Here is an 18,218-nt window from a genome sequence, read left to right as displayed (position 1 = left end):
TGACAGAATCTGTGCATAAGATCTAGGTGCTGCTGTAGGCCCTCCTTGGTTGGTGACAGAAGCACCAGATCATCAGCAAACAGCAGACATTTGACTTCGGATTCTAGTAGCGTGAGGCTGGGTGCTGCAGACTTTTCTAGTGCCCGCGCCAATTCGTTGATATATATGTTGAAGAGGGTGGGGCTTAAGCTGCATCCCTGTCTAACCCCACGACCCTGTGTGAAGAAATGTGTGTGTTCTTTGCCAATTTTAACCGCACACTTGTTGTTTGTGTACATGGATTTTATAATGTCGTATGTTTTACCCCAACACCACTTTCCATCAGTTTGTATAGCAGACCCTCATGCCAAATTGAGTCAAAGGCTCTTTTGAAATCAACAAAGCATGAGAAGACTTTGCCTTTGTTTTGGTTTGTTTGGTTGTCAATTAGGGTGTGCAGGGTGAATACATGGTCTGTTGTACGGTAATTTGGTAAAAAGCCAATTTGACATTTGCTCAGTACATTGTTTTCATTGAGGAAGTGTACGAGTCTGCTGTTAATGATAATGCAGAGGATTTTTCCCAAGGTTACTGTTGACGCATATTCCACGGTAGTTATTGGGGTCAAATTTGTCTCCACTTTTGTGGATTGGGGTGATCAGTCCTTGGTTCCAAATATTGGGGAAGATGCCAGAGCTAAGGATGATGTTAAAGAGTTTTAGTATAGCCAATTGGAATTTGTTGTCTGTATATTGGATCATTTCATTGAGGATACCATCAACACCACAGGCATTTTTGGGTTGGTGGGTTTTTATTTTGTCCTGTAACTCATTCAATGTAATTGGAGAATCCAGTGGGTTCTGGTAGTCTTTAATAACTGATTCTAAGATCTGTATTTGATCATGTATATGTTTTTGCTCTTTATTCTTTGTTATAGAGCCAAAAAGATTGGAGAAGTGGTTTACCCATACATCTCCATTTTGGATAGATAATTATTCGTGCTGTTGTTTGTTTAGTGTTTTCCAATTTTCCTAGAAGTGGTTAGAGTCTATGGATTCTTCAATTACATTGAGCTGATTTCTGACATGCTGTTCCTTCTTTTTCCGAAGTGTATTTCTGTATTATTTTAGTGATTCACCATAGTGAAGGCGTAGACTCAGGTTTTCCGGGTCTCTATGTTTTTGGTTGGACAGGTTTCTCAATTTCTTTCTTAGAGTTTTGCATTCTTAATCAAACCATTTGTCATTATTGTTAATTTTCTTCGGTTTTCTATTTGAGATTTTTAGATTTGATAGGGAAGCTGAGAGGTCAAATATACTGTTAAGATTTTCTACTGCCAAGTTTACACCTTCACTATTACAGTGGAACGTTTTACCCAGGAAATTGTCTAAAAGGGATTGAATTTGTTGTTGCCTAATTGTTTTTTGGTAGGTTTCCACACTATATTCCTTCCATCTATAGCATTTCTTAATGTTACTCAGTTCATTTGGCTTTGATGCCTCATGATTGAGTATTGCTCTGTTCAAGTAGACTGTGATTTTGCTGTGGTCTGATAGGGGTGTCAGTGGGCTGACTGTGAATGCTCTGAGAAACTCTGGGTTGAGGTCAGTGATAAAGTAGTCTACAGTACTACTGCCAAGAGATGAGCTATAGGTGTACCTACCATAGGAGTCCCCTCGAAGCCTACCGTTGACTATGTACATACCCAGCGTGCGACAGAGATGCAGGAGTTGTGACTCGTTTATGTTGGTTATGTTGTCATAGTTGTGTCTAGGGGGGCATATGGGGAAGGGGATGCTGTCATCTGCAGGCAGGCGTTTGTCCCCCTGTGTGCTGAGGGTGTCAGGTTCTTGTCCGGTTCTGGCATTTAGGTCGCCACAGACGAGTACATGTCCCTGGGCCTGGAAATTATTGATTTCCCCCTCCAGGATGGAGAATCTGTCTTTATTAAAATATGGGGATTCTAGTGGGGGGATATAGGTAGCACACAGGAGGACATTTTTCTTTGTTAGGAAAATTTCCTTTTGAATTTCTGGCCAAATGTAGAATGTTCCTGTTTTGATTAATTTAATGGAGTGAGTTAGGTCTGCTCTATACCAAATTAGCATTTCCCCTGAGTCCCTTCCCTGTTTCACACCTGGTAGTTTAGTGGATGGGACAACCAGCTCTCTGTAACCTAGAGGGCAACCAGTGGGTCTGTCTCCTCTTTACCAGGTTTCTTGCAGGATGACAATGTCTGTATTACCGATTTCTTTGGTGAAGTCTGGGTTTCTGCACTTTAGGCCAAAGGCAGATGACCTCAGGCCTTGGATATTCCAGGATGATATAGTGAAGGCTTTTTGTTCCAGAGTGTCCAATGTTGTTTGTCGTGGTTTGGCCTCAGGCCAGTAAGTGTGAGCAGAGCCTGCTGAGCATCTGGTACATGCCATTGGCTTGGGTGAGTGTGAGAGTGGGGGTTGTGACCGTTTGCCCGCCCACCACCTGGGCATATGTGTGGCTTCCATGTTGAGGCCCTCTTTGCGGGGGTGGGGTGCATGGGGTGGGCAGGAGTGGCATAGGTCTGATCTGAGGGGGCCTAAATGGGGTGTGGGCATGGTTGACGTGGGGGGTGTTGATTGGTTGGGGTGGGGGTGTTGATGTGTTTGGGTGTGCTGTGGTCTGGATGTAATTCCTCCTGGCGTGGGTCCTCTATGTGTAGGTCCAGGGGGGGGGGGGGTCCTGCAGGTCTGGGAGGGTGTCTCGCTGGTCTGGGTGTGGTGTCTATTGATCTGTTGCTCCTGTGTGAAGTGTTGGGGATACGTTTGAGAGCGATGTGCTTTAGAGTTCGGGCAAAGGTGGGCACTGCTACCTTGTAGAGGTGGACCTGGTCATAGAGGCTGTTCAAGTCCAGGGTGGAGTGGTGGGCCAGGAAAACATTTGGTTTTGAGGCACAGTCACAGGAAATACTTGCGTTTACCCTCTGTATTGTGGCAGGGTGGAAGTCTTTTCGTGGTAGCAGGGTGGAGATAAACACTTGTGCGTTGGGGAAAGTAGAAGAAGGTTTTTCAATCACTCCCTTCAGTGCTGTGGCCACCCTTTCCTGCTGTGCTCTCAGGTCGTTTGTGCCTGTGTGTATTATTATGTGGCTGGGTGAACCTAGTTGGTCCTCAGACAGAAGGTCTAGGGCACGCTGGGTGTTTGGACACCAGAGTTTAGACACACTGTGTTTGGGGGAAAAAAAAATTATTCTATATATTTCCCATTTGAGTCCATAAGTAGTACAATCTGTGTCTCTCTGTCTCTCTCTCTCTGTCTATCTCTCTCTTTCTCTGTCTCTTTCTCTCTTTCTCTCCGTCTCTCTCTGTCTATCTCTCTCTTTCTCTGTCTCTTTCTCTCTTTCTCTCCGTCTCTCTCTCTCTGTCAATTCAATTGAATTCAATTCAAGGGCTTTATTGGCATGGGAAACATGTGTTAACATTGCCAAAGCAAGTGAGGTAGATAATATATAAAGTGAATATAAAAAGTGAAATAAACAATAACAATTAACAGTAAACATCACACATACAGAAGTTTCAAAACAATAAAGACAATCCAAATGTCATATTATATATATACAGTGTTTTAACAATGTACAAATGGTTAAAGGACACAAGATAAAATAAATAAGCATAAATATTGGATGCGGCCTTTCTCAATAGCAAGGCTATGCTCACTGAGTCTGTACATAGTCAAAGCTTTCCTTAATTTTGGGTCAGTCACAGTGGTCAGGTATTCTGCCACTGTGTACTCTCTGTTTAGGGCCAAATAGCATTCTAGTTTGCTCTGTTTTTTTGTTAATTCTTTCCAATGTGTCAAGTAATTATCTTTTTGTTTTCTCATGATTTGGTTGGGTGTAATTGTGCTGCTGTCTTGGGGCTCTGTAGGGTGTGTTTGTGTTTGTGAACAGAGCCCCAGGACCAGCTTGCTTAGGGGACTCTTCTCCAGGTTCATCTCTCTGTAGATGATGGCTTTGTTATGGAAGGTTTGTGAATCGCTTCCTTTTAGGTGGTTGTGGAATTTAACGGCTCTTTTCTGGATTTTGATCATTAGTGGGTATCGGCCTAATTCTGCTCTGCATGCATTATTTGGCGTTCTACGTTGTACACAGAGGATATTTTTGCACAATTCTGCGTGCAGAGTCTCAATTTGGTGTTTGTCCCATTTTGTGAAGTCTTGGTTGGTGAGCGGACCCCAGACCTCACAACCATAAAGGGCAATGGGCTCTATAACTGATTCAAGTATTTTTAGCCAAATCCTAATTGTTGTGTTGAAATATATGTTCCTTTTGATGGCATAGAATGCCCTTCTTGCCTTGTCTCTCAGATCGTTCACAGCTTTGTGGAAGTTACCTGTGGCGCTGATGTTTAGGCCAAGGAATGTATCGTTTTTTGTGTGCTCTAGGGCAACAGTGTCTAGATGGAATTTGTATTTGTGGTCCTAGAGACTGGACATTTTTTGGAACACCGTTATTTTGGTCTTACTGAGATTTACTGTCAGGGCCCAGGTCTGACAGAATCTGTGCATAAGATCTAGGTGCTGCTGTAGGCCCTCCTTGGTTGGTGACAGAAGCACCAGATCATCAGCAAACAGCAGACATTTGACTCTCTCTCTCTTCTCTAACTCTCTCTGTCTCAATCTCTCTCTGTCTCATTCTCTCTCCCCTTCACACACAGGTGTTTGTGTATTGTATGTGTGTGTTTTGTGTTGCAGTGCAGAGAGATGAACCCTGCTTTCCGAGCTTTCCTAAAGAGACAAGACAGAACCCTGGAGACACACATGCTGAGGTATGTTAGTGTGGGACTCTGGGTTGTTAGTGTGGGACTCTAAAGCTCTGGGTTGTTAGTCTGGGACTCTAAAGCTCTGGGTTGTTAGTCTCGGACTCTAAAGCTCTGGGTTGTTATTGTGGGACTCTAAAGCTCTAGGTTGGTATTGTGGGACTCTAAAGCTCTGGGTTGTTATTGTGGGACTCTAAAGCTCTGGGTTGTTATTGTGGGACTCTAAAGCTCTGGGTTGTTATTGTGGGACTCTAAAGCTCTGGGTTGTTAGTGTGGGACTCTAAATCTCTGGGTCTTAGTGTGGGACTCTAAAGCTCTGGGTTGTTATTGTGGGACTCTAAAGCTCTGGGTTGTTATTGTGGGACTCTAAAGCTCTGGGTTGTTATTGTGGGACTCTAAAGCTCTGGGTCTTAGTGTGGGACTCTAAAGCTCTGGGTTGTTAGTGTGGGACTCTAAAGCTCTGGGTTGTTATTGTGGGACTCTAAAGCTCTGGGTCTTAGTGGGGGACTCTAAAGCTCTGGGTCTTAGTGTGGGACTCTAAAGCTCTGGGTTGTTTATTGTGGGACTCTAAAGCTCTGTGTTGTTAGTCTGGGACTCTAGAGCTCTGGGTTGTTAGTCTGGGACTCTAGAGCTCTGGGTTGTTAGTCTGGGACTCTAGAGCTCTGGGTTGTTAGTCTGGGACTCTAGAGCTCTGGGTTGTTAGTCTGGGACTCTAGAGCTCTGGGTTGTGTGTGTGCGTGTGTGTGTTGGTGTGTGTTGGTATAGTCTGCAGGAGCTGTTGCTGTGTCCAGTGTGGCGTATAGAGGAGTATGTAACTCTGCTGCAGGCGCTGTCTCTACACACAGTCTCTCAACACTCCGATCACACACAGCTGTCTGGCGTATTGGACAAACTCACCCACTACAGGGACTTCATACGCAAGGTAGAACACAAACATAAGCATCTACAGGTCGATGTCCTCATTGTGGTTTTACAGACATGTTTAATACGTTTTATGTAAACTTTTTATTAAAATATTTATGAAATGCATATTGTTATATTTAGTAGCACCTATTTGTTCTCCCTCGACTCCAACCCCTTTTGATGTGTGGAAAGGATGTGGGTGGGGCTAGGTCTACATAAGGGTACAATTTTTTTTTTTACTCCCGAAAGCTCTGACGAAAGCCGTGAGGCCCATACGTAAAGCTCTGACGAAGGCCGTGAGGCCGATATGTAAAGCTCTGACGAAGGCCGTGAGGCCGATATGTAAAGCTCTGACGAAGGCCGCGAGGCCGATACGTAAAGCTCTGACGAAGGCCGTGAGGCCGGTATGTAAAGCTCTGACGAATGCCGTGAGGCCGATATGTAAAGCTCTGACGAAGGCCGTGAGGCCGATATGTAAAGCTCTGACGAAGGCCGTGAGGCCGATACGTAAAGCTCTGACGAAGGCCGTGAGGCTGATATGTAAAGCTCTGACGAAGGCCGTGAGGCCGATACGTAAAGCTCTGACGAAGGCCGTGAGGCTGATATGTAAAGCTCTGACGAAGGCCGTGAGGCCGATACGTAAAGCTCTGACGAAGGCCATGAGGCCGGTATGTAAAGCTCTGACGAATGCCGTGAGGCCGATACGTAAAGCTCTGACGAAGGCCGTGAGGCCGATATGTATAAAGCTCTGACGAAGGCCGTGAGGCCGATACGTAAAGCTCTGACGAAGGCCGTGAGGCCGATATGTAAAGCTCTGATGAAGGCCGTGAGGCCGATACGTAAAGCTCTGATGAAGGCCGTGAGGCCGGTATGTAAAGCTCTGATGAAGGCCGTGAGGCCGGTATGTAAAGCTCTGATGAAGGCCGTGAGGCCGGTATGTAAAGCTCTGATGAAGGCCGTGAGGCCGGTATGTAAAGCTCTGATGAAGGCCGTGAGGCCGGTATGTAAAGCTCTGATGAAGGCCGTGAGGCCGGTATGTAAAGCTCTGATGAAGGCCGTGAGGCCGGTATGTAAAGCTCTGATGAAGGCCGTGAGGCCGGTATGTAAAGCTCTGACGAATGCCGTGAGGCCGATACGTAAAGCTCTGACGAAGACCGTGAGGCCGATACGTAAAGCTCTGATGAAGGCCGTGAGGCCGGTATGTAAAGCTCTGACGAATGCCGTGAGGCCGATACGTAAAGCTCTGACGAAGGCCGTGAGGCCGATATGTATAAATCTCTGACGAAGGCCGTGAGGCCGATACGTAAAGCTCTGACAAAGGCCGTGAGGCCGGTATGTAAAGCTCTGACGAAGGCCGCGAGGCCGATACGTAAAGCTCTGACGAAGGCCGTGAGGCCGATACGTAAAGCTCTGACGAAGGCCGTGAGGCCGATACGTAAAGCTCTGACGAAGGCCGTGAGGCCGATATGTAAAGCTCTGACGAAGGCCGTGAGGCCGATACGTAAAGCTCTGACGAAGGCCGTGAGGCCGATACGTAAAGCTCTGACGAAGGCCGTGAGGCCGATACGTAAAGCTCTTAACGAAGGCCGTGAGGCCGATATGTAAAGCTCCGACGAAGGCCGTGAGGCCGATATGTAAAGCTCTGACGAAGGCCGTGAGGCCGATACGTAAAGCTCTGACGAAGGCCGTGAGGCCGATATGTAAAGCTCTGACGAAGGCCGTGAGGCCGATATGTAAAGCTCTGTCGAAGGCCGTGAGGCCCATACGTAAAGCTCTGACGACCATCATTTACCGTACCAGTCAAAAGTTTGGACACACCTACTCCTTCCAGGATTTTAGTGAAGACATCGCAACTATGAAATCACACACATGGAAAGAACAAATTCCTATTTACAAGGACAGTAACAGAAAAAATGGCTGACAATTAAATAACGTGCCACAGAATGCTGCAGCAGCACGAAAGGTGAGCCGCAGTATTACACAACCCTTTATAGGAGGAACCACTGACACAGACACACCACTCCTGACCAAACCCTCCAGTCTGAATGATATTATTAACTTCTCTCTCCCTCTCTGTCTCTCTCTGTCTTTCTCTCTCTCCGTCTGTCTCTCTCTCTGTCTTTCTCTGGCTGTCTTTCGCTCTCTCTCTGTCTCTTTCTCTTTTTCTCAGCTGAAGAGGAACTCAGAGAAAGCCACAAGGATGCAGGAGACCCAGCGACAGATCCGGGGCTGTCCAGTAAGAACAAAGATAGAACAATGAGGCAGATATGTCACTGGATGCATAAATGTGAGACATCCGGTTGGCGATTCCACTCACTACCAAATATGGTGGTGAGAGGAAGCCCAGTGGCCGGCAGTGGGAGAAGATGGTACTACCAAATATGGTAGTGAGAGGAAGCCCAGTGGTTGGTACTACCAAATATGGTAGTGAGAGGAAGCCCAGTGGTTGGTACTACCAAATATGGTGGTGAGAGGAAGCCCAGTGGTTGGTACTACCAAATATGGTGGTGAGAGGAAGCCCAGTGGTTGGTACTACCAAATATGGTGGTGAGAGGAAGCCCAGTGGTTGGTACTACCAAATATGGTGGTGAGAGGAAGCCCAGTGGTTGGTACTACCAAATATGGTGGTGAGAGGAAGCCCAGTGGCCGGCAGTGGGAGAAGATGGTACTACCAAATATGGTAGTGAGAGGAAGCCCAGTGGTTGGTACTACCAAATATGGTGGTGAGAGGAAGCCCAGTGGTTGGTACTACCAAATATGGTGGTGAGAGGAAGCCCAGTGGCCGGCAGTGGGAGAAGATGGTACTAGCAAATATGGTAGTGAGAGGAAGCCCAGTGGTTGGTACTACCAAATATGGTGGTGAGAGGAAGCCCAGTGGTTGGTACTACCAAATATGGTGGTGAGAGGAAGCCCAGTGGCCAGCAGTGGGAGAAGATGGTACTACAAAATATGGTAGTGAGAGGAAGCCCAGTGGCCGGCAGTGGGAGAAGATGGTACTACCAAATATGGTAGTGAGAGGAAGCCCAGTGGTTGGTACTACCAAATATGGTGGTGAGAGGAAGCCCAGTGGCCGGCAGTGGGAGAAGATGGTACTACCAAATATGGTAGTGAGAGGAAGCCCAGTGGTTGGTACTACCAAATATGGTGGTGAGAGGAAGCCCAGTGGCCGGCAGTGGGAGAAGATGGTACTACCAAATATGGTAGTGAGAGGAAGCCCAGTGGTTGGTACTACCAAATATGGTGGTGAGAGGAAGCCCAGTGGTTGGTACTACCAAATATGGTGGTGAGAGGAAGCCCAGTGGCTGGCAGTGGGAGAAGATGGTACTACCAAATATGGTGGTGAGAGGAAGCCCAGTGGTTGGTACTACCAAATATGGTGGTGAGAGGAAGCCCAGTGGTTGGTACTACCAAATATGGTGGTGAGAGGAAGCCCAGTGGCCGGCAGTGGGAGAAGATGGTACTACCAAATATGGTAGTGAGAGGAAGCCCAGTGGTTGGTACTACCAAATATGGTGGTGAGAGGAAGCCCAGTGGCGGCAGTGGGAGAAGATGTAACCAGATGCATTTTGACCGACACTGCAAATTTTCTCATCAATTAAACATTTGATCTCAATACAGTTTTCTGTTCCCAAAAGTAGAATCTGTTACGAACATTAAGTGGATTAAGTTGTTTTTTGATTTTACCCTTTGCAAAAGTTATTAAAAATCGTGTTGTTTAGAAGGAGTGGAAAGGCAAATTAAGTTATTGCACATGCGCACTTCCCAGAGTAGGTTTCCCTAACAGAAATATGCAGATGTATACTAGTACGCGCCAATAGGATATCGGTAGCTTGGCTCTGCCCACGTCCTTGCTTGGTTTACCCACTATGACTCATTTGGTCCCATTGGAAACGACAAGCTGTGATCTGTCTTGGTTTAGTTATAAAAAATCTTTAAGACTCTAACACTCGTCCCTATTACAACCATAATTGTCCTAATAAACTGTACTGAAGAAAAATATAAGCGCAACATGTACAGTGTTGGTCCCATGTTTCATGAGCTGAAATAAAATATCCCAGAAATGTTCCATATGTACAAAAAGTTTATTTCTCTCAAATGTTCTGAACAAATTTGTTTACATCCTTGTTAGTGAGCATTTCTCCTTTTCCAAGATAATCCATCCACCTGACAGGTGTGGCATTACAAGAAGCTGATTAAACAGTGTGATCATTACACAGGTGCACCTTGTGCTGGGGGGGACAATAAAAGGCCACTCTAAAAGGTGCAGGTTTGTCACACAACACAATGCCACAGGTGTGTCAAGTTTTGAGGGAACGTGGAATTGGCATGCTGACTGCCGGGAATGTCCACCAGAGCTGTTGCCAGAGAATTGATTGTTCATTTCTCAACCATAAACCAATGTCGATTTTAGTGAATTTCGCATTCAACTGGCCTCACAACGACAGACCACGTGTTTCTGAGACATCCACATCCGGCTTCTTCACCTTCTTCACCTCTGGTAAAACAACCGAAGAATTTCTGCACAGCCTGTCAGAAATCGTCTCAGGGAAGCTCAAGGATCTGTACACAATTCCTGGAAGCTGAAAAATGTCCCAGTTCTTCCATGGCCTACATACACACCAGACATGTCACCCAATGAGCATGTTTGGGATGTTGTGGAACAACTTGTACAACAGCGTGTTCCAGTTCCCGCCAATATCCAGCAACTTCGCACAGACATTGAAGAGGAGGGGGACAACATTCCACAGGCTACAATCAACAGCCTGATCAACTCTGTGTGAAGGAGATGTGGATCATTATTCTTTAAAAAATATAAGCTGGGAATTGTTTGAAATATGGGCAGCCTGAAGGGCAAAATACCAAATAGATGATTATTAAGTTGTGACTGGTGACTGTCAGTGAAAAGTAGAGACTTCCTGCCAGGCATATCGTAATAGTTCAAAATACAACCGCGGGAAAACATAGTTTGGAAATCAAATGGCTCCTGCTGTAAAGAGAAGACAAATACTCAGAGATGTCTTTTCTTTTTTATCTTTTAGTTTGCCAAAATTCGCCAAAATTCTCATCTTAATTAAGAGAACAGTTCAGTTTATCTTAAAGCATCGGCCAATTTTCCCTTGCAAAGAAATATTTTAATGTAAAATTAAAAATCGATGTAAATGTTATTTGTCACATGCTTCGTAAACAACAAGACTAACAGTCTCCGGTGAGGCCTATTCACTCTTTATCGTTACCGTGTCATTTTTGAAAGTTTATTTTTGAACAATATTTTCCTCCCTTCTGGTTAGATGGACATCATATTGTATTTGTCTCTCTCCATCTGCATTTTATACGGATCAGATATAAACGTTGTTTATATTGTTTGTCAGTGTCAGCGGACTTTCCCTGACATTTTGGTCGTAATTACAAAAAAGATTATACTAATGTCTCTGCATATAAGTAGAATTGCAATGAAATGTGTTGCTAAAAGACCAACATTTTCCCTTTTGCAAAGAAAGGAGAAGAAATGTATCTGATATAAAATAAACATCTTTGTAAATGTTATTTGTTAACTTTGTAAACAAACAACAGGTGAAGACTGACAGTGAAGTGCTTACGGGTCCTTTTCCAACAATGCAGAGTTAAAATGATCAAATAAAAATGTAAATAGTGTCAAGAGGAATAAATACACAATGAATAACAATAACTAGTAAAAAAAATACCATGTTATATGTACAGGCCTATAGCCTAAGTGCTCAGGTCTTTTTTTGCAAACAGTGATTGAGTTACAGAAAGTATTCGGCCCCCTTGAACTTTGCGACCTTTTGCCACATTTCAGGCTTCAAACATAAAGATATAAAACTGTATTTTTTTTGTGAAGAATCAACAACAAGTGGGACACAATCATGAAGTGGAACGACATTTATTGGATATTTCAAACTTTTTTAACAAATCAAAAACTGAAAAATTGGGCGTGCAAAATTATTCAGCCCCTTTACTTTCAGTGCAGCAAACTCTCTCCAGAAGTTCAGTGAGGATCTCTGAATGATCCAATGTTGACCTAAATGACTAATGATGATAAATACAATCCACCTGTGTGTAATCAAGTCTCCGTATAAATGCACCTAGACTGTGATAGTCTCAGAGGTCCGTTAAAATAATAATGTTGGGATTTGATCATGTTTTGTGTGTGTGTGTGTGTGTGTGTGTGTGTGTGTGTGTGTGTGTGTGTGTGTGTGTGTGTGTGTGTGTGTGTGTGTGTGTGTGTGTGTGTGTGTGTGTGTGTGTGTGTGTGTGTGTGTGTGTGGAACTTGTGTGAGGGGGGCAGACAGCTAATCACCACTCAGGACGCGGCTCTGCTTAGATGCCCCAGTGATGACATCACAGCCTCACTCAGGTAAGACCTCTCGATAGCCTTTGATGTGAATATGCCTGTATTCTCATCTGTGTGTGATACTAACAGTGTCTGCTTGTGTGACAGGATGTATGAACACGTTTCTGACGTGGGTCTCTTCTTGTTCAACGACGCAATGGTTCTGACCGAGAGGAATGTGTGTCACCGACCCTTCACACACACACACTGCGACACACACACCTTCCTGGCCTCTGTCGCCCTGCACAGCCTCACCCTCAGAGAGATCACAGACACGCGCTGTGAGTACACACACACACACACACACACACACACACACACACACACACACACACACACACACACACACACACACACACACACACACACACACACACACACACACACACACACACACACACACACACACACACACAAATACAGTACCAATCAAAAGTTTGGACACACCTGCTCATTGGAGGCTTTTTCTCTACATTGTAGAATAACAGTCAAAACTATGAAATAACACATATGGAAACAAGTGCTAAACAAATCAAAATATATTTTAGATTTTAGATTATTCAAAGTAGCCACCCTTTGCCTTGATGACAGCTTTGCACACTCTTGGCATTCTCTCAACCAGCTTCATGAGGTTGGACCTGGAATGCATTTCAATGAATAGGTGTGCCTTCTTAAAAGTTAATTTGTGGAATTCCTGTCCTTCTTAATGAGTTTGAGCCAATCAGTTGTGTTGTGATAAGGTAGGGTTGGCATACATACAGAAGCCCTATTTGGTAAAAGACCAAGTCCATGTTATTTTTTATTTTATTTCACCTTTATTTAACCAGGTAGGCTACAATGCAGAAAATAGTAAACATAAAGAAAAAACCCTTGAATGAGTTTGTGTGTCCAAACTTTTGACTGGTACCATCCATCCATACATACAGTGGCAAGAAAAAGTATGTGAACCCTTTGGAATGACCTGAATTTTTCTGCATAAATTGGTCATACAATTAGATCTGATCTTCATCTAGGTCACAACAATAGACAAACACAGTCTGCTGGGTGGGAAAAGTATTTAGTAACTGGTTGACCCTCCTTTGGCAGCGATAACATCAACCAAACGTTTCCTGTAGTTGCAGATCAGACCTGCACAACGGTCAGGAGGAATTATGGACCATTCCTCTTTACAAAACTGGTTCAGTTCAGCAATATTCTTAGGATGTCTGGTGTGACCTGCTCTCTTGCCACAGCATCTCAATCAGGTTGAGGTCAGTTCTCTGACTGGGCCACTCCAGAAGGCGTATTTTAATAATAATAATAATATATGCCATTTAGCAGACGCTTTTATCCAAAGCGACTTACAGTCATGTGTGCATACATTCTACGTATGGGTGGTCCCGGGGATCGAACCCACTACCCTGGCGTTACAAGCGCCATGCTCTACCAACTGAGCTACAGAAGCCATTCTGTTGGATGGTTTACCTCTGTGGTTTGGGTCGTTGTCCTGTTGCATCACCCAACTTCTGTTGCGCTTCAATTGGCGGACAGACAGTCTTACATTTTCGTGCAAAATGTCTTGACGTCAATAATAGCAAGCTGTCCAGGCCCTGAGGCAGCAAAGCAGCCCCAGACCATGATGCTCCCTCCACCAGACTTTACAGTTGGGATGAGGTTTTGATGTTGGTGTGCTGTGCATTTTTTCCCACACTGTGTTGTGTGTTCCTTCCAAACAACTCAACTGTAGTTTCGTCTGTCCACAGAATATTTTGCCAGTAGCACTGTGGAACATCCAGGTGCTCTTTTGCAAACTTCAGATGTGCAGCAATGTTTTTTTTATGGACAGCAGTGGCTTCTTCCGTGGTGTCCTCCCATGAACACCATTCTTGTTTAGTGTTTTACGTATCGTAGACTCATCAACAGAGATGTTAGCATGTTCCAGAGATTTCTGCAAGTCTTTAGCTGACACTCTAGGATTCTTCTGAACCTCATTGAGCATTCTGCTCTGTGCTCTTGCAGTCATCGGCCACTCCTAGGGAGAGTAGCAACAGTGCTGAACTTTCTCCAATTTATAGACATTTTGTCTTACAGTGGACTGATGAACATCAAGGATTTTAGAGATACATTTGTAACCCTTTCCTGCTTTATGCAAGTCAACAATTCTTAATCGTAGGTCTTCTGAGATCTCTTTTTGTTTGAAGTATGGTTCACATCAGGCAATGCTTCTTGTGAATAGCAAACTCAGACTGTGTGAGTAAAAATTGTGTTTTTTATAGGGCAGGGCAGCTCTAACCAACATCTCCAATCTCGTCTCATTGATTGGACACCAGGTTAGCTAACTCCTGACTCCAATTAGCTTTTGGAAAAGTCATTAGCCGAGGGGTTCACATACTTTTTCCAACCTTCACTGTGAATGTTTAAATTATGTATTCAATATAGACAAGAAAAATACAATCATTTGTGTGTCATTAGTTTTAAGCAGACAGTTTGTCTGTTGTTGTGACTAAGCTGAAGATCAGATCATATTTTATGACTAATTTATGCAGAAATTCAGGTAATTCCAAAGGGTTCTTGCCACTGTACATACAGACTCACAATGAATAGATTAATTTATCTTCCTCTTCATTCCTTCCTTTATTCATACTCCCTCCCTCTCCCTCTCACTTACCTCTCTCTCTCCCCTCCTCCCTCTCCCTCTCTCTTCTCCCTCCCCTCCCTCATCCCTCTCCCTCTCACTTACCTCTCTCTCTCTGCTCCCTCCCCTCCCTCATCCCTCTCCCTCTCACTTACCTCTCTCTCTGTTCCCTCCCCTCCCTCATCCCTCTCCCTCTCACTTACCTCTCTCTCTCCTCCCTTCCCTCCCTCATCCCTCTCCCTCTCACTTACATCTCTCTCTCCCCTCCTCCCTCTCCCTCTCACTTACCTCTCTCTCTCTCCTCCCTCATCCCTCTCACTTACCTCTCTCTCTCTGCTCCCTCCCCTCCCTCATCCCCCTCCCTCTCACTTACCTCTCTCTCTCCTCCCTCCCCTCCCTCATCCCTCTCCCTCTCACTTACCTCTCTCTCTCCCCTCCTCCCTCTCCCTCTCACTTACCTCTCTCTCTCTCTCCTCCCTTCCCTCCCTCATCCCTCTCACTTACCTCTCTCTCTCTCTGCTCCCTCCCCTCCCTCATCCCTCTCCCTCTCACTTACCTCTCTCTCTCTGCTCCCTCCCCTCCCTCATCCCTCTCCCTCTTACTTACCTCTTTCTCCCTGCTCCCTCCCCTCCCTCATCCCTCTCCCTCTCACTTACCTCTCTCTCTCTGCTCCCTCCCCTCCCTCATCCCTCTCTCTCTCCTCCCTCATCCCTCTCCCTCTCTCTCCCCTCCTCCCTCTCCCTCTCACTTACCTCTCTCTCTCTTCTCCCTCCCTTCCCTCATCCCTCTCCCTCTCACTTACCTCTCTCTCTTTGCTCCCTCCCTCCCTCATCCCTCTCCCTCTCACTTACCTCTCTCTCTGCTCCCTCCCCTCCCTCATCCCTCTCCCTCTCACTTACCTCTCTCTCTCCTCCCTTCCCTCCCACATCCCTCTCCCTCTCACTTACCTCTCTCTCTCCCCTCCTCCCTCTCCCTCTCACTTTCCTCTCTCTCCTCCCATCCCTCCCTCATCCCTCTCACTTACCTCTCTCTCTCTGCTCCCTCCCCTCCCTCATCCCCCTCCCTCTCACTTACCTCTCTCTCTCCTCCTTTCCCTCCCTCATCCCTCTCCCTCTCACTTACCTCTCTCTCTCCCCTCCTCCCTCTCCCTCTCACTTACCTCTCTCTCTCTCTCCTCCCTTCCCTCCCTCATCCCTCTCACTTACCTCTCTCTCTCTCTGCTCCCTCCCCTCCCTCATCCCTCTCCCTCTCACTTACCTCTCTCTCTCTGCTCCCTCCCTCCCTCATCCCTCTCCCTCTTACTTACCTCTTTCTCCCTGCTCCCTCCCCTCCCTCATCCCTCTCCCTCTCACTTACCTCTCTCTCTCTGCTCCCTCCCCTCCCTCATCCCTCTCTCTCTCCTCCCTCATCCCTCTCCCTCTCTCTCCCCTCCTCCCTCTCCCTCTCACTTACCTCTCTCTCTCTTCTCCCTCCCTTCCCTCATCCCTCTCCCTCTCACTTACCTCTCTCTCTTTGCTCCCTCCCCTCCCTCATCCCTCTCCCTCTCACTTACCTCTCTCTCTGCTCCCTCCCCTCCCTCATCCCTCTCCCTCTCACTTACCTCTCTCTCTCCTCCCTTCCCTCCCACATCCCTCTCCCTCTCACTTACCTCTCTCTCTCCCCTCCTCCCTCTCCCTCTCACTTACCTCTCTCTCCTCCCTTCCCTCCCTCATCCCTCTCACTTACCTCTCTCTCTCTGCTCCCTCCCCTCCCTCATCCCCCTCCCTCTCACTTACCTCTCTCTCTCCTCCTTTCCCTCCCTCATCCCTCTCCCTCTCACTTACCTCTCTCTCTCCCCTCCTCCCTCTCCCTCTCACTTACCTCTCTCTCTGCTCCCTTCCCTCCCTCATCCCTCTCCCCTCCTCCCTCTCCCTCTCACTTACCTCTCTCTCTCCCCTCCTCCCTCTCCCTCTCACTTACCTCTCTCTCTGCTCCCTTTCCTTGCTCCACCCTCTCCCCCCCTCTCTCTCTCCCCTCCTCCCTCTCTCCACCCTCCCTTTTTCCCCTTTCTCCCCCTCTCTCTCTCTCTCCCTCCCTCTCTCTCCCCCTTCATCTCTATCCCTCTCTCTCCCCTCTCCCCCTCCCTCTCATCTCTATCCCTCTCTCTCCCTCCCTCTCTCTCCCCCTTCATCTCTATCCCTCTCTCTCCCCTCTCCCCCTACCTCTCATCTCTATCCCTCCCTCTCTCCTCCCTCTCCCTGTCTCACTGTAGATGTGTGTCATGGGTTTGTCCTGGAGGGTCCTAGTCGTGTGTGGGTCTGTGCTATAGAGAGAGAGGAGGACAAGGAGAGGTTCCTTTGCACCCTGCGTTCAGCCATACATACTGCCATCACAGAAAGTTAGGGTAGAGAACCCTCACCATAGACTCTCACACACACACGCACGCACGTACGCACGCACGCACGCACGCACGCACGCACGCACGCACGCACGCACGCACACACACACACACACACACACACACACACACACACACACCAGTTTAGCCAGATCCCACTTGAAAAAGAGGGTTTTGACCTCATTGGGACTTCCTGATTTGATACAATCCGTCATTCTTCAATCAACCACTAGGTGGCAGGAAAGAGGATTTCTGCAACCAGATAGTATGAGTCCCCATAGATAGCCAAGCTCCAAGGTTAAATTTGACTGTATCGTAAAAATGTATTGATTTAAGGTTAGGCATAAGGTTAGCAGTGTGTTTAGATTTAAGGTTAAAATCACATTTTAAGAACATATTGAAGAACTACACAGGGTTTCTCACTAGACAGAGTTCTAAAATATAGGGATGACCTGAGAGTAACTTGGCCAGATAGTGATGACCTGAGAGTAACTTGGCCAGATAGTGACGATCTGAGAGTAACTAGGCCAGATAGTGATGACCTGAGAGTAACTTGGCCAGATAGTGACGATCTGAGAGTAACTTGGCCAGATAGTGACGATCTGAGAGTACTCCCATGGCCAGATAGTAACTACCTGAGAGTAACTTGGCCAGATAGTGACGATCTGAGAGTACTCCCATGGCCAGATAGTAACTACCTGAGAGTAACTTGGCCAGATAGTGACGATCTGAGAGTACTCCCATGGCCAGATAGTAACTACCTGAGAGTAACTAGGCCAGATAGTGACGACCTGAGAGTAACTTGGCCAGATAGTAACTACCTGAGAGTAACTTGGCCAGATAGTGACGATCTGAGAGTACTCCCATGGCCAGATAGTAACTACCTGAGAGTAACTTGGCCAGATAGTGACGATCTGAGAGTACTCCCATGGCCAGATAGTAACTACCTGAGAGTAACTTGGCCAGATAGTGACGATCTGAGAGTACTCCCATGGCCAGATAGTAACTACCTGAGAGTAACTTGGCCAGATAGTGACTTACTGAGAGTAACTTGGCCAGATAGTGACGATCTGAGAGTACTCCCATGGCCAGATAGTGACGATCTGAGAGTAACTTGGCCAGATAGTGACTTCCTGAGAGTAACTTGGCCAGATAGTGACTTCCTGAGAGTAACTTGGCCAGATAGTGATGATCTGAAAG

At 46.4% G+C, this 18,218-nt stretch overlaps 1 protein-coding gene across 2 annotated transcripts in view; it reads left to right on the top strand.

Annotated features, from left to right (window-relative positions):
- LOC124046764 (epithelial cell-transforming sequence 2 oncogene-like) overlaps positions 1–17,574 on the top strand; it is a 35,610-nt gene extending 18,036 nt beyond the window's left edge. The window contains exons 12-17 of one of the 2 annotated variants that reach the window (XM_046367504.1): positions 4,708–4,781; positions 5,538–5,694; positions 7,846–7,911; positions 11,963–12,051; positions 12,136–12,308; positions 16,893–17,574. In XM_046367504.1, coding sequence (XP_046223460.1) covers positions 4,708–4,781; positions 5,538–5,694; positions 7,846–7,911; positions 11,963–12,051; positions 12,136–12,308; positions 16,893–17,023 — 690 coding nt within the window. In that variant the 3' untranslated portion in view covers positions 17,024–17,574. Of the gene's footprint in view, positions 1–4,707; positions 4,782–5,537; positions 5,695–7,845; positions 7,912–11,962; positions 12,052–12,135; positions 12,309–16,892 lie in introns of those variants that run through there. The other variant, XM_046367505.1, reaches the window with a different exon arrangement.
- Positions 17,575–18,218: the final 644 nt, after the last annotated feature.

Source organism: Oncorhynchus gorbuscha, linkage group LG10 (genome assembly GCF_021184085.1).
Source record: "Oncorhynchus gorbuscha isolate QuinsamMale2020 ecotype Even-year linkage group LG10, OgorEven_v1.0, whole genome shotgun sequence".
In the NCBI taxonomy this organism is placed as follows: Eukaryota; Metazoa; Chordata; class Actinopteri; order Salmoniformes; family Salmonidae; genus Oncorhynchus; species Oncorhynchus gorbuscha.
Note: the sequence above shows the minus strand (reverse complement) of the source record. Positions and strands in the feature narration are given on the sequence as shown.